Consider the following 14,733-nt stretch of genomic DNA (forward strand, 5'->3'; position numbering starts at 1 on the left):
CACTGTTCAGACAATGGACAAAGACTGATAAATCTTTGTATTGCAAATGACCTTATAATTACAAATACAAAATTCGACCATAAAAAGATAAACCTATATACAAGAGCTGAACCCTCTAAGAACGAAAAATCAATAATCGACTACATAATCATAAACAGAGACCAAATGAAATATGTAAGAGATGCAAGAGTTTGGAGAGGCCCGGAAATTGGCAGTGACCACTATCTTCTTACAATGAAATTAGTAACACAAGTTAAAGAAAAGAATCTTAAGACAAAGAAAAAGCATGTGTCAGAACCCTCAAAAGTTATAAGTTGAAGGAGAAGAAATATCAGGATATCTATAAAGAGAAAGTCAAGGATAAAATAGAAAAGCTAGGGACAGGAAGGGATACAATAGATTTGGAAGAAAGTTGGATGAATTTCAAGAAAATAGTGCTAGATGCAACAAAGGAAGTACGTGGCACATACAGAATAGGAATAAAGAAGAAGAGGACCCCATGGTGGACAGAGGAAGTAAGAGAACAAGTGAAACAAAAGAAACAAGCATGGCATAAATATTTAACAACAAAAGACAAAGAAGACTACCAAAAATACAAATTGGAAAGACAACGTACTAAAGAAATGGTCATTCTTGCAAAGAAAGAAGTATGGGAAGAATTTGGTAAATTTATGGAAAATAATTATAAAGAAAACAAGAAACTGTTTTATAAAGTGTTAAAAAATATGAGGAAAGATAAAGAATGTCCACTGAAATTCATCAAAGATAAAAATGGGAAAATGTTAACAGAAGAAACAGAAGTTATGAATAGGTGGAAGGAATATTTTATGGAATTGTTAGAAGGTACAAATATGGAGGAACAAGCTGATGAAACAACTCTAGAGGTTACATTGGAAGAAGATGACACAATTAAGGAAGAAGAACTTAATAATGCCATAAAAAAGGTAAAAATCGGTAAAGCTGCAGGTCATGACAGGATTACACCAGAAATGGTTAAATATATGGGAAGTACAGGAAAGAAATTATTACTCCATACTATTAACCTTGCTTGGAAATACAAAAAGACACCAAAAGACTGGAGAATTGCAGTGATCACACCAATATTCCAAAAAGGAGACAACCGATTATGTTCAAATCACAGAGGAATTTCTTTGTTGAGTGTCCCAGGTAAAATCTATGCAAGAATATTGGAATACAGGCTCAGGCAAGAAATTGAACACCAACTAGAAGAAAGCCAAAGTGGATTTAGACCAAATCGAAGCTGCCAGGACTTAATTTTTACACTAAGACAAATATCAGGAAAAGTGATAGAATTTTTGTACTTACGATGCAATTTCAAGCAAAACATACCTGAATATCATAGGAAGTATACTTCATTAGCTACAAAATGAATTTTGTTTCAGGTCTCTTGCTTTAATGGTTTTTGAGATATTAAGATTTCTGTATACTGCTACATATGCAAAAAGAGCCATGCGCCATGTTGGAAAAATGGCTGCTCCAGGAGAACTAAAAACAATATTTTTTTTTGAACATTGGTTTTGACATCTAGAAACATGTACAAACCTATGTACTAAAAATGATTTTTTTCTAAAATGGTCATGCAACCACCATTGGATGGTTTGGCATGGAATGACCCATGTTGTAGTAATTAATTACATAGTAGTTACAATAATAAATGATGTAGGAGATGAAATACACTAATAACTAATGAAAAAAAAATCTGCAATGAAGATGCTTAGATTGATTGATTGAGTTGGGTGTTTTAAGTCCACCTTTAAGCACAGTAGGGCTAATTGGGACTGGACCTCCCAGCTTAAAGTGGGATCCAAACCAGTATGTGCCTCTATCGGGTATCGAACCTGGCACACCTTGATTACAAGGCGATGACGCTACCACTGCACCATTGGGGAGGCGAAGATGCTTAGAGGATGGGCATATGCCAGAAATGGGTTAAAACTGGATCACAATCATCATGTACAGTCACGGACACTTCTGGGTTGTAACAATCCCATTGAAAGTCAATGGAATAGTTACAACCCAGAAGTGTCCGTGACTGTACATGTTGACATGCCAAGTGCTGGACCTCGATGTAAAGTTGACAATTTTAAATTGAAAATGTGTAAAGCAAAAGAATAGAGACCTACTAATAAACAATGTGTTTAGAAAACCACGAAAAAATTGTATAAAATACAATTACTTTTAAAAAAATAATCACACTACATGCAGGCTTCTACAGTCCGGCCAAGGAAGATGAAATTACCTGGAAAGGACAATTCCAAACGAGAGAGGGGAAGGAGGGAGAAGCATTCCCCAAAATACCCTGAAGTATTTCGCTTGTTGTGTTTATTACCGCTTTCTGTGTTGTGTTTGTGATGGCCCTTACAATTTGCAACAACCCGTTTCGAAGTGGAATGAAGAAAATTGGGACATTTTGGCCCCTGGTGCACATTCTACAAAACACCCTTGTTATGCTAGAAAATGTCACAAGCCATTCAGTTACTACATTTATATTTATAATACTATATACAACAATATTATTATTAGTGAATACTATCCTGATTAATGTTTTGTACATTTGTGCTAATTATAATAACTACTAAGGAGGTCAATTTAATTGAATGATCTAAAATAAAGCTACTGGTTTACAAACAAGTTTATCTACTAATGTGATGTGATTAATACTTTCCTGATATGTTCTGTTTGCTGATATAGTATATGAATGGCTTTAATTTAGTTTTGAACCCTTACATAATTCGTAAACATCTCTGTATGCATGTTACTATGTTGAAACTTCATTGCTGTTTCTACAGCAGTTGATTTTCAAGGAACCCGCTTCCTGTGCAAAGTGCCGTCACCCCTATTTAGCCACTGAACATGTCCAGTTGGTGCATGCACACGTCCATGGTTTCAGCTAAGGCAGCCAGACAGTACAGACTCTCGTCATAGAAATCAGTTGCCTATTATTCGTCATGAATTTCAGTTCATGTCATGCAGGTTGTGGTCGTTTCATTGTACATGGGCAAGTCATAGCCTTGTATAAAATGTATGAGTGGGTCACTTGTGTGACTGTGTTCTTGCTTTCTGACCCTTAGGGTTGGAAAAAAAAAGTTCATCCAGCCTGATGTTTCATAATTTCTGATATCTCCTTTCAGTTTCCTAAATTCCAGTCTCTGCATAATGACAGCAATAGGCATGGTGTAATTTGAAAAGGAAAAAAATGTTGAAATATGTGGTTGCAATTAAGAATCGAGGCCATTTCTCACATAAGGGACTAGAAAAAAACTGTATCCCAGTCTAACAAGTTCTATCAAGTTCAGCTGGACATTTGTCTGATGACAGGGCAGCTGTTATATGTAAGTTATAACAGTGGTTTATTATGATTTTGTTGTGTTTTATAATTAGGACCCAAGACGTAAATATATTATATAGAACACTATCAAATATTACTTTTCAAAAAATGGCTATGATATTCCAAAATCTAAAAAATTACACATTTTTGGAATTCCTTAGAGCATTCAAGTGATTTGCTTTTGCTGTGCCTAGATATTCTCATTTTGTGGCAACGTAAGCCTATTAAACTACTATAGGTCTTTTCAGTTCTTACGGCGGGTGCTCTAGAAACTGGCAAGGGAAGTGGGGAGCTGGGAAGCAAACAACCCAGCGTGATAAGAAATGCAGCAGCCTGTAGAACGAGGTTCATGTTGTACTTATTTTCGCCACGTCGTATCTCTTGGCGTCACCACTGTTGTCTGGCTGGTCAGCGGTGAATTCCCCAAATTTCCCACTCCCCACTTCCCTTGCCAGCTTCTAGAGCGCCCACCTTAAGAACTGAAAAGACCTATAACAATATCTAAACAGAGAAAACAAATCTCACGTACATTCATGTGAGTGTTCTGCAAGAAATTCTAAGCATATGTAATTTTTCAATTTTGGAATATCAGCAGATTTTTGAAAGGTGTGGGAATTTCAAAACAGCTGCCCTAGCATTGGCAAAATGTCCAGCCATTGGTGGTGATTATTTTGAGTAGTCTACGTATGGTGGAGGGATTCAGACTATTAAAAATGAGTGACAAATGCAAGCATGTGCGTCTGTGTGTGGTTTTTAAACACTTTACCAGCGATTTTCTTTTCTTTCAAGCTGTGTGCGCTAATTTAAACCCTGATCCACTTACCTAAGTTCAAGTAATGCATTTTCTCTCGTCTCAGGATTTGAGAGCTCTACAATCCACTGGTAGATCTTTTCACGATCGACAGGCACAGCCGAGGGCTGGAGTGTTGCAGGACTTTGTTGAGTATTAACGAACCTCTGAAAGTAGTTTGCAATAATTATATATCAAAGTATCCTTACCACAGTCACAGTAATACAAACAACACACCCACACCAATTCACTCCTGACTCACTCATCACCAATGCACAAGAGAAGAATACCTTCACATAGTTGAAATTTTACCTTTTGGTCAAAGAACCATGTTCTTGAAAGTTTTTACAATACACACTTACTGTCTCTCTGCCTTGTATAATTCTGAGGGAATGTTACAAGATGTACTTAAAACTTTTAGTTATATGTGCATTGACCATATGATCCTGCAATTTTTATAATGTTGGTAGGCAACTAAAATAGAGGAGAGATAATTTTGATATCGTTAACTTAATAGCTTATAATCATCACTGGTAAACATTTTTTATCTTCTCGTAGCACAGCTGGCCTCACTGTTCAGAATTACAGGTTGGACAGTAGCCTACAATGTGACATCAATTAAGCAAATTTCACATACATTGTAACACAAAAAAATTAATTTCTATAGCAACCCATTGGCAGAAATTTGGTACACAAATAGTCAATTGAAACATATGTTGGTACCCTTGACCCTCTGCACGTACCTCCTTGAGAAAGTGAAATATTTTGGGAGCAATTTTACAATACCAGACAACTCCCCGATTTCGTTCATATTTCGCATACTCAATAATTTAAGGCTCCTAATCACGAATCAGCAGTTAAAATTTGGCACTCAAGTGTGGAACTTGCAAAATAAGGGGGTCCGTGATCGCAACCGACAATGCACAATTGCTCATTATTTATCGCAAGATTTTGCGTTTCGAATACTTAAAGAACGAAATATATATTCCTGATATTACTACGACCCCAAATTTTAACTGTTTGCCTAAACTAACCTTGCCATGCATGGTTCATGGGGCTATCCATGAATGGTTTGTGGGGCTATACGTGAATGGTTTGTGAGGCTACGCGTGCATGGTTAGAGGGGTTTAAGACTAATTGCGACCAGGCACCATCAAAAAATGTCAGCTTCGTACCACTTAAGCGACAAATTTCAACCACAGAATCGTGATCAAGTGCCCTAAATTAGTGAGTATGCGAAATATGAACGAATGGACATTACATCCTTCCTTCAAAAGATGCCATCTTCCTCACATGAACAACTGAGGCACTGAGGGTCTCACTTATCGCACAACTCTTTAGCAACCTTGTGTACTGAACACAACGTAACAAATAACAGGTCTCACATATCACACAACACTTTAGCAACCTTGGGTACTGAACACAACGTAAGGAATTGCGAACGTCACTTGCTCATATGAGAAAAATGGCTCCCATCGTTGTTTACATATCGAGAATCAGTGTGGTTATTCACAACGTTATTTTACAACTTCTACATGTTAATTTACAATTTCTTCACGTGACCACCAAATCTTAACTGCAGATACGTCATCAGGACTTCATAATTAGTGAGGATTCGAATTATTAACGAAATTATGCCTTTTTTGTATTCTAAAATTGCAACCTTCTACACGTTATTTTGCAAGTTCCGCACCTGACCGCCAAATTTTAACTGCAGATTCGTGATTAAGAGGTCTAAATTAGTGAGTATGCAAAATATGAACGAAATCGGGGAGTAGTCCGGTATTGTAAAATCATACCATACTTTGCATGGTTTATGAATGTTTTTCATTGTTTTATGTGTTATTGTGAAGTAAGTACAACTGCTACATCTGTTACCCTTGCGTGAAGCAGAACAGCCAGAAGGCTTTGCACACGTGAATAATCAACAAACACAACATTCCACAACAGCAGCAGACGAGACATTACCTACAGTTTCATAAATGTATTACAAAATAAATCAAACACGAAGCACACATTTATTGATGTGGCCAAGTTCCTTTTATTTTATTGTGATTTCATCATGCTACGAATGCAATTTTTACATGGTTCGATTTCGATATGTACGTCTGTTAACACATACGGTAAACATCCCTAATTTCAACAATGCACCTAAGTTTGACAAGAGTATTTGAAAAATCGTAAAAGATAAGGAAATGATGTGATGCAGAAAATCACGTATCATGCGACAGTGTACAGGTTTACCACACATCCTGAAAAGGGCGGTTGCAGCAGATGAGTAATAGCAGCAGCGCAGGAGAAATTGTGACGGCACTATTTGCTAACTGCGAAAAATAAACTGCTTTTTAGTGGATTTCTTAAGAAGGTAAGTTTTCTACGTAAGGTTTTTACTAGTTTTGTGTTGTTTCAAAACAAATTACAATACTTTATTATTGTTTTAGAGCCATTTTCTGAGCTTCCTGGTCAGTTGTGGCAGACAAAGGTTATTCACGTAACAAAATTAGGGGGCTGTCGAACATGTGAGCATAAAACACGCGTGGTTCACCAAATTTCGACAAGTGTCTAACCTTATTCGAAAATATCCAATGTTGGGGTTTGATGTGTAATGAAAGGCATGTTGATTACCATTCATAAAAATACCAGTTTCATTGCCTTATGGCAATTGCAACATTAATCCGACAGGGAGGTGTCGAAGTTTGGTGCCGTGCATGTCAAATTTTGGGACATTCCCTGAAACGTCATTTCTGGGCTTTTTTACATGCTATTTCTCTCTTCTGTCATTGCTATTCCATGAAATCACTCTTTCTTCCTGCGTCACTAAATGTGAGGGACCAGCTTATTCCAAATAAAATTCTACCAGAAGGAAGAGATGGGTTGGCAGTCCATGAGGGTGCAGTGCAGTGGGTGTGAATTTTCAGTGAAACTTTGATTATCAATTCTGGAACTGCTGTATGTAATTTTCTTATTTTAGTGGTATTGTATTATATTTTTATGTGACAAGCAGAAAGTGGAAACACTAGATATAATTAAATGGGAAATTAAATTTTTTGTGGAGAATGTCCAACTGTAATGAGTGCCTATTATGTAATTCAGTCTGGTTTTCTTTTTCAGATATAATCGAATACCTTCTTTAGTAGCTACCACAGAGCCAGATGAATGGGCCATTGGGATGACACAAGAGATCTTTTATGAGTATATTGCAAATATATTTTACCCATGGCTAGTGAGGAAGAACATACAGTTCCCAGTCATACTATTTCTATATGGACATTCTTCACATATGTCACTAACATTGAGCTGATAAAGGAATTAAAATGGTTACTCTGTTCCTGTAACGCAACACATATTTTGTAGCCCATGGATGTTGCAGTGTTTCATACTCTCAAAATGTCCTGGAGGCAAAAAGTACAGGAGTGGCGGATACAACATGGCCATTTGGGCAAGACTACTTTGCTACTGTTTTGAAGATGGTGTTAGATGGGATCACACAAGACATTCTTCAAAGTGGGTTTCACAAGTGTGGACTGTATCCTAAGAATGCTGATGCTGTTAAGATTCCCACATTTGATGATGAAACTCAAGCTCAAGAAGAACCAGCAGGGACCCCACAGAAAACTAACTACAAAGCAAAATGTGTAGTATGGATGGAGGAAAAACTTGGGGTAGAGAAACTTGACTCTTTTGTGAATAATGAGGGGGCATGGACAGGTGCAATGCAAGACCTTCCCCTCTACCATTTGTGGAAGGAAATGAAGCAAATGAGGAAGCAGTAACACCAGAACAATCCTCACTAGTGCAGGTGTTAATGCCAAACCTTAGATCATCAGATGGCAATCCAGAGCAATCTCTTCCGCACGATTCCCTATTGACTCCTCCATCAGAAAGGCAATTTCTTTCAGTCCCAGAAGTTGCAGTCGCTTCACAGTTAACAGATGTTGAAGAACCTGGCATTGTAAGTGAAGATAGAACACTTGAGCCACAAGCTTCAACCAGCACAGGTTTTGTGCCTTCTCCCTTTAAAAGGGCTCTCTTTTGGCCAAGTCGAAAAACTTCCAAGAAAGGAAAGAGATAGAGAGAAAGACTGTCTTCGGTACTATTATCGTATGAGGGAAACACCTACGAATCATATATTTCGGACTTCTTTACATTGCTAACGTGTTATTTTCGAATGTGGAACATTTCTTAAGGTGAAATAATGCATTTCTAACTAAGATAACGTCTATTTCTTCTATTTACGAGTACTTACTGTTACTTGTTGTTTCGAATCTGTAACACATTATGGCCGTGATAGCGTACTGGTTTAGGGGGCGTTCTGAGAGGGTTTTCTCGATTTATGCAGTGTTGCAACCTCGTTCACCGGAAAAAATCTACTTTCGTGCCCGGATTTGAAATTATGCTAATACGTCGCAAACCATTGACGTTAGCCCCAAAAACCATTCACGTTAGCCCCAAAAACCATTCACGTTAGCCCCAAAAACCATTTTACGTAAGGTTAGGTTAGGTTAAGTTACGTTAAGCAAGCATAGTTAAAAAAAAAAAATTAAAAATACTCGACACGTGGTTCTAGTGAAAACACGGCGAGGCTGAAACACTGGCTACGGGGTTGCATCATCTTAACACACGGAACATTGCACTCTCGTGCAGAAAGCAAATGGCGGGAGCAGAAACAGCGTGTCGGACAGAGATTTTTGCAAAAAACAACATGCATTCACTTTAAAATGGATCAAATCTATATTCAGGAACTTCCACAACGCCAAAGAAAATGATTTCCGTAAGTACTTTCTCCTGTAAATTTGAAGGAATCCGTTTCCCTCATACAATAATGTTACCCTGCCTTCTGTGATTACATCTCCTCAAATGATCAAATACTTTACAAAGAAGGAGGAAAAGAGTCAAGCAGAGGAGGCAAACGAGGTAGAGAGCTGAAGAAACTTGCTGCACAGAATGAGAAGACAAAGAGTTTAGGCAAAAAGGGAAAGAAAAAGGTTAAAGTGAGTGACTCAGAATCTTCAGATGAAAGTGCACTGTCATTGAAAGAAAGTGATTCTGACTGGCAAGAGGAGGAGTCAGATGAAATGACATTAGAGATTGTCAATGAAAGTGATGTAAAAGAAGGGGATTTCATTCTTGTGGATTTTTTAGGGGGGAAAGAAATGCATCAAAATTTACTTACCTCTGTGTTGTTCAGGAGATTCTGGAAGATGTAATAAAAGTGATGGGACTTAAAAGTGTTGATGTGGCCAAGAAGGAATTTGTCACCAATGAAAGTGATGTTTCATTCATAACAGACTGTCAAATTATTGGTCCTGTTGAGTTGCCAGACTTGGTAATGAAGGGGGGGGGGGGAAAGGGTCAGATATGTTTTCAAGAAAAAATAAATGTCATAGAGAGTTAGGTCTTTGATTTTGAGGACTCACACAACTTCAGACAGAAAATTGTTTTGCATTTGTTTAAAGTTTATGTTAATTAATGATTAATGTTGGTGTTCATTAATGTTTCATGTCAGTATTAATTAATGATTAGTGTTATATATCATAGATAACAACAGCAATTGTTCCTTAGCATCTAGGCTTGGCTAAGTAAATGTCATAGTTAGTCCTTAAAATGTTTTCCTTGTTTTTAATATGCCATTGGAAATCACACTGTAAAACAATGTTTCAAAGTTGTAATATAAACCTAATCAACATTTTCAGTACTTCCTTTGCTTTGATATACCTAGCCTGTGGCATGGTAAGTAATTCATGTTAATATTTTAAATAATGTTGAGCATAAAAGTTGGAGGGGGGTGACTACAGATTTTTTTTTTTTTCAGTTCATGCCCTGCTGAACTAAAGCTTAGTATGCTTCAGATAAATCTGTAAATTCAGTTGAATATAATAAAATGCCAATAGAAGGACATGTGCAGTTATTGGTATTATTAACATCTGCATATTTAGTGTCTGATGTTGAGATAGAAGGGGGGTGTTGAATTTTGGTACACAAACTGTCAAAATTAAGGACAGGGTGTCGAACTTAGGGACATATTGTAGGATTCACTTTTTGATTTTTTAATAATTATGTAACATAACTGTTGGAATGCAAAATACTTTTTGGGTGAAAGTAGAATCTTCAAACTTTCAGGCAAAAAAAAGATTACTCACATTTATGAAATACTAAATCCACTACAAGCAATTAACTGAAAAAAAATTCCTTACCCTGTCGAACTTAGAGACGTTTATCTTACTGCGGAGTTTTAGCGATTACTTTGTGGTTAGATTAGGCAGGTTAGGTTTGGTTCCCTTAGCACTAAAATAAAGTCCCTAAATGCATTATACTAAGGTTCCAATTTACTTCTACATTCATTCAAAACCATCTACGATATTTACTGCCACTTGTCGATGGAGAATATCTTGTCCAAGATAAGTGCGTAAGGTAATTTTCAAGTGTTTTTTTTAACATAAATAACTTTTTTTCTAGTCCAAACAGTGCTCATTACTTTAAGGAAGGTTCAAATTTTGTGTGACAATGATTTCCAAAATTCTACGATAATTAGTCTTTGCGCTAGGAGAAATCATAAAATAATCGGAACCGTTACCATTGGTGTTTATAATTTTACTTCTTAGGTTTGGGACTGATAGCAAAAATTTTCGGCGTGTTTGTTAAGTTAGGAGTGTTAAGTTTGATTGTGTTATCTCTTGCACGTGTTTCTTCGCTACTTGAGTGTGCATACAATTGGTTTTTACTTAAGTCGACTACATCTCAAGATCAAATATCTCCGTTATTTGTGTTTTCACCATGCTGTAACTAATTTTGTATTTCATAAAACATTGAAGTCTGTCGATTAAATTAACGTAATTCTTCAGGTGTTACAGTGGGTAAATGGCCCCACATAAAAAGTGGGTATGACTGAACATGACCGGACCCCTCTCCAATTTTCTTCATATTTGGCATACTTACTAATTGAGGCCTGCTAATGACGAATCTGAAGTTAAAATTTGCCAGAAATTGCAAAATAATTGCGAACCATTGACGCTAGACCCGCGAACCCTTGACATGTGGTTAGGTTAGTTTCGGTTAGACAAACATAGTTAAAATTTCGTGTCGTGGTAGTATCAGGATCTAGAAATTGCAAAATAATTGCAAACCATTGAAGCTAGCCCCACGAACCATTGACGTGTGGTTAGATTAGTTTCGGTTAGGTTAGGCAAACATAGTTTCAATTTGGTGTCGTGGTAGTATCAGGAATATATATATTTGCTTGTGAAACAAAACCTTTTTCGCTTATTTTGCAATTTATAGAAGTTTCCGACAACTTTTAACTTCAGATTCGTGATTAGGAGGCCTCAATTAGTGAGTATGCCAAATATGAAGAAAATCAGAGAGGTGTCCGGTCATCGTTCCAAAAAGTGTTTTTGAGATTTTGAAAAAAAAAAATTCTTTGAGTTTTGTAAATAGCAAAGTTCGGTACTAATCTGATATTCCCCGGACAGATTTCTTCATTTTTACAGATGAAACTACTTACGGTAATAAGTTCCTGTAGCATTGTCTAACATCTGGAAGGTGTTTTGTGTGATGTGGGAATGTTTCACAGCGGAAATTCATGTTCTTCGTTGAAAATTAATTCTCCGACGGACAATAGCCTTTGGCGCGTACACCTTCGTACATCATCATCACACGTCGTGATTGTGGTTTGTTCATGTTCATTGGGTATCCAGTGTTTCAAACTGTCTGTGTTTGCAACGAAAGTTAGAAACATGACGTGTCGTGGATGTGTGGTGATATTCGTACCGGGTGTGGAAGATCCAGTTATTTTTTAAATTTAATTGAACACAGGATTGTGAAGAAAGGAAAGAAATGTCGATAATGTGGCAGTGAATGTAAGCTACTCTTTAGAAGGAATGGTCTGTGGCTATATGCCTACTATGACGTGTCGTGGATGCGTGGTGAAATTCAGGTAAGTTTTCCGTATCCTGGAAACGGATTTCTTCAAATTTAAAAGTTTGAGGCGCATTTGGGGGCAGGTGACTCTATAGAGAAAGCCGGGTAGCCGGAGTGGGGCCATGGTAGGGGGCGGTAGGTAAATTACCCCAGGGACGGAGCCTGGAATGGGTGGGAAATTTGAAATAAAAAATTTCAAACGAAAATATTTTTTTAGTTTAAATTTCCCACCGATTCCGGGACGGATAGCTCCAAAACCCATTCACAGATAGTGCCACGAAACATTACAATTTTCTCCCTAAAACAATGTGAAAAAGTTTTTTAAAAAAAAAATTGGATAAGATGAGCTTTGTTCTCGGGTATTTCTTGGGTTCTGAAGGTTGAAACAGTGCATAACGAATGAAAATCGACAAAACACAAGCTGGACGTGCGATTATGTAGGAAGATGTACGCGCCATATTGTCTCAGGCAAGCGAAAAGACTACGAAAAAGAAGTACTCGTAATGTGAAAAATTGCAATTACTTTGAACAAAAAAAGGTGAATACACCTTAAAGAATGTTCCGCGAAGCAGATAGGTAAGTACAAATGTTAAAAACTGACAAAACGAAGAAGTTATAGGTGTCCGGGGAATATCAGATTTTTACCGCAAAGTTCAAATAGGGCTACCACAGTCATGTTGCATTTCAAATTAAAGCTCCTGAAAAAGAGAAGAGAATGGTACCAATTTGAGCTCTCTAGGTCAATAGTTTTTGCTCTACAGCTACTTAAAGACTAAAAATGTAAAATATTAAGAGCTCAAAAAAAATCTGAAATTTTACATTATTTGTCACATTGACTGGTACTACCAGTGTATAAAAAATTATCAACTTTCGAGATGTCAAGGTTCAGACCATTAGTTGGTCGGACACAGAATGACACACTCCAGTGTCCTAAAATTAATATAATTTGAATATGGCCCTTCCGATAGGCACCTCTTAGTGAATGAAAGAATACCTTTACATAATTGAATTCTACAATATGACATACTAGGTTGGGTACACATTGTATAAAAATTAACTTTCATGTGTAATTGACAAACTAGGACTTTTGGCCAGGTTTTGAGGCCACACTGGGCATTGGTACTTCAAGGGACAAATTACATAAAGTGGCTTTATCTTCCCATTGAATGAAAAATTTCCTTTCTGCTGAAGATGTACACTTCAACATCTCACACATTTTTCTATGTCCTGAAAAGCTTGTTCTCAGGTCGCACGCACTTATGTTTATGGCAGAACAATGAATAGTTCCATGTTAAATATTGATTGAAAATGGGTATATATTTGTACAAACTTGTGCTTCAACATACCTGTTGGTTCGACAACCCATTCATGCTGAAGTGTGATGTACTCGACGAAGTTTACGATGTTATTTTGAATGTTTGGGTTCGCTATGGAGTTCAGCGATAAACTCACTTATTCACAATCACTTTTTATTACTAATGAAAAATCGTCATTATTATTCTTATTTATTTCTCGACTCAGATTTAACGCAAATATATAACACAATTCAAGCAATATTATACTAGTGCTTTTTATAAAAATATATTGACAACCAACACAAACATTCTCCAAAACACATCATCTACCGGAGTATTGAGACGGAGAGGACACAATGGCGGTGATTATGATAATTTTTCATTCTTTCCTTACAGAGTTCACTTTTCAGTGGTTTCTAGACGCTTCCTTCGTTCGTGCTGAATGCCCCTTTTTTCCGGTTATTTATTATTTACAGAAACGTAATATTATTTGCAGGTTATAGGCAAACGATGTGCAAGAGGAAGACTCGTACTGGCAGGTTTGCTTGGACTCTGTGGCGTCGCGTTAATGGAGCAAGGAGGCGATCGAGACAGGGTGGGCTCAAGCGGGGCCCCGAAAAGGATTTTAAAAAATTGTAACGTACAACAAAACCAGTCAAATTTGTGCAGCCAAATATTTACCGGATTTCTAGAAAATTAAAATATTATTCAAATTACACACGGGAATTGAGTTTCCAAAGTTGGAAAGTTTATTTAACACGAAATTCCAATCTTACAAGCTCTTTCCTCAACCTTCTGTACGTAAACTTTTACAAAATTATCTTGAATGCATAACTGAAATCGTAAATGTTTATTCCGCAGCAATATCAATATCAATTATATACTAACGATCAGGGGCGCCGACTTGTCAAAATTATTGGTGGGCTCTGATTACTGAAATAAATGAATGAATGACTCACTTACTCTCTTTTCTTAAAAATAAAAATTACGTCTTCGTATAGCAGCTTTTAAGCAGCTATTATATTCCTCATGCAAATGAAATGTAACATGAAAAACGCTAAGAAAATGTTTCAAAGTCTCGTTATGTCTTTTGTGTCTGTTCATTTGTTTTTTGATAACAATTAACATTTTTATTGAAAAGTATGTACAAGGTCTGTCCTAACCCTTCAGCACCGTTGTCCAAGATCGCCTTAGTTAAGGGACATAATCAAGAAGAAGAAGAAGAAGAAAGGTTGTTCAAGGTTGACCAAGACGTTCGTGCTTAAATATTAATGAATCAATGTAGCGCTGCATTACTTCGGCAGGACAGACCATCATTCCTTGCGAGTAACCATGATCCTTTGCGACGCATTTGGCGGATGCACAATAGTGTAAACAAAGAT

The 14,733-nt window shown here is 36.9% G+C and overlaps 1 protein-coding gene across 1 annotated transcript in view; it reads right to left on the bottom strand.

Moving 5' to 3' along the window:
- The window catches only part of Rcd-1 (Required for cell differentiation 1), a 29,364-nt gene extending 15,666 nt beyond the window's left edge, over positions 1-13,698 (bottom strand). The window contains exons 1-2 of the mRNA XM_083114460.1: positions 13,403-13,698; positions 4,173-4,306 (exon numbers count right to left, since the gene is read on the bottom strand). Of these exons, the coding sequence (XP_082970586.1) occupies positions 4,173-4,306; positions 13,403-13,426 (158 nt within the window). The 5' untranslated portion in view covers positions 13,427-13,698. The remainder of the gene's footprint in view (positions 1-4,172; positions 4,307-13,402) is intronic.
- Between the last annotated feature and the right edge of the window lie 1,035 nt (positions 13,699-14,733).

The sequence above is a fragment of the Lepisma saccharinum genome, chromosome 29, assembly GCF_977018435.1.
Source record: "Lepisma saccharinum chromosome 29, izLepSacc3.1, whole genome shotgun sequence".
In the NCBI taxonomy this organism is placed as follows: Eukaryota; Metazoa; Arthropoda; class Insecta; order Zygentoma; family Lepismatidae; genus Lepisma; species Lepisma saccharinum.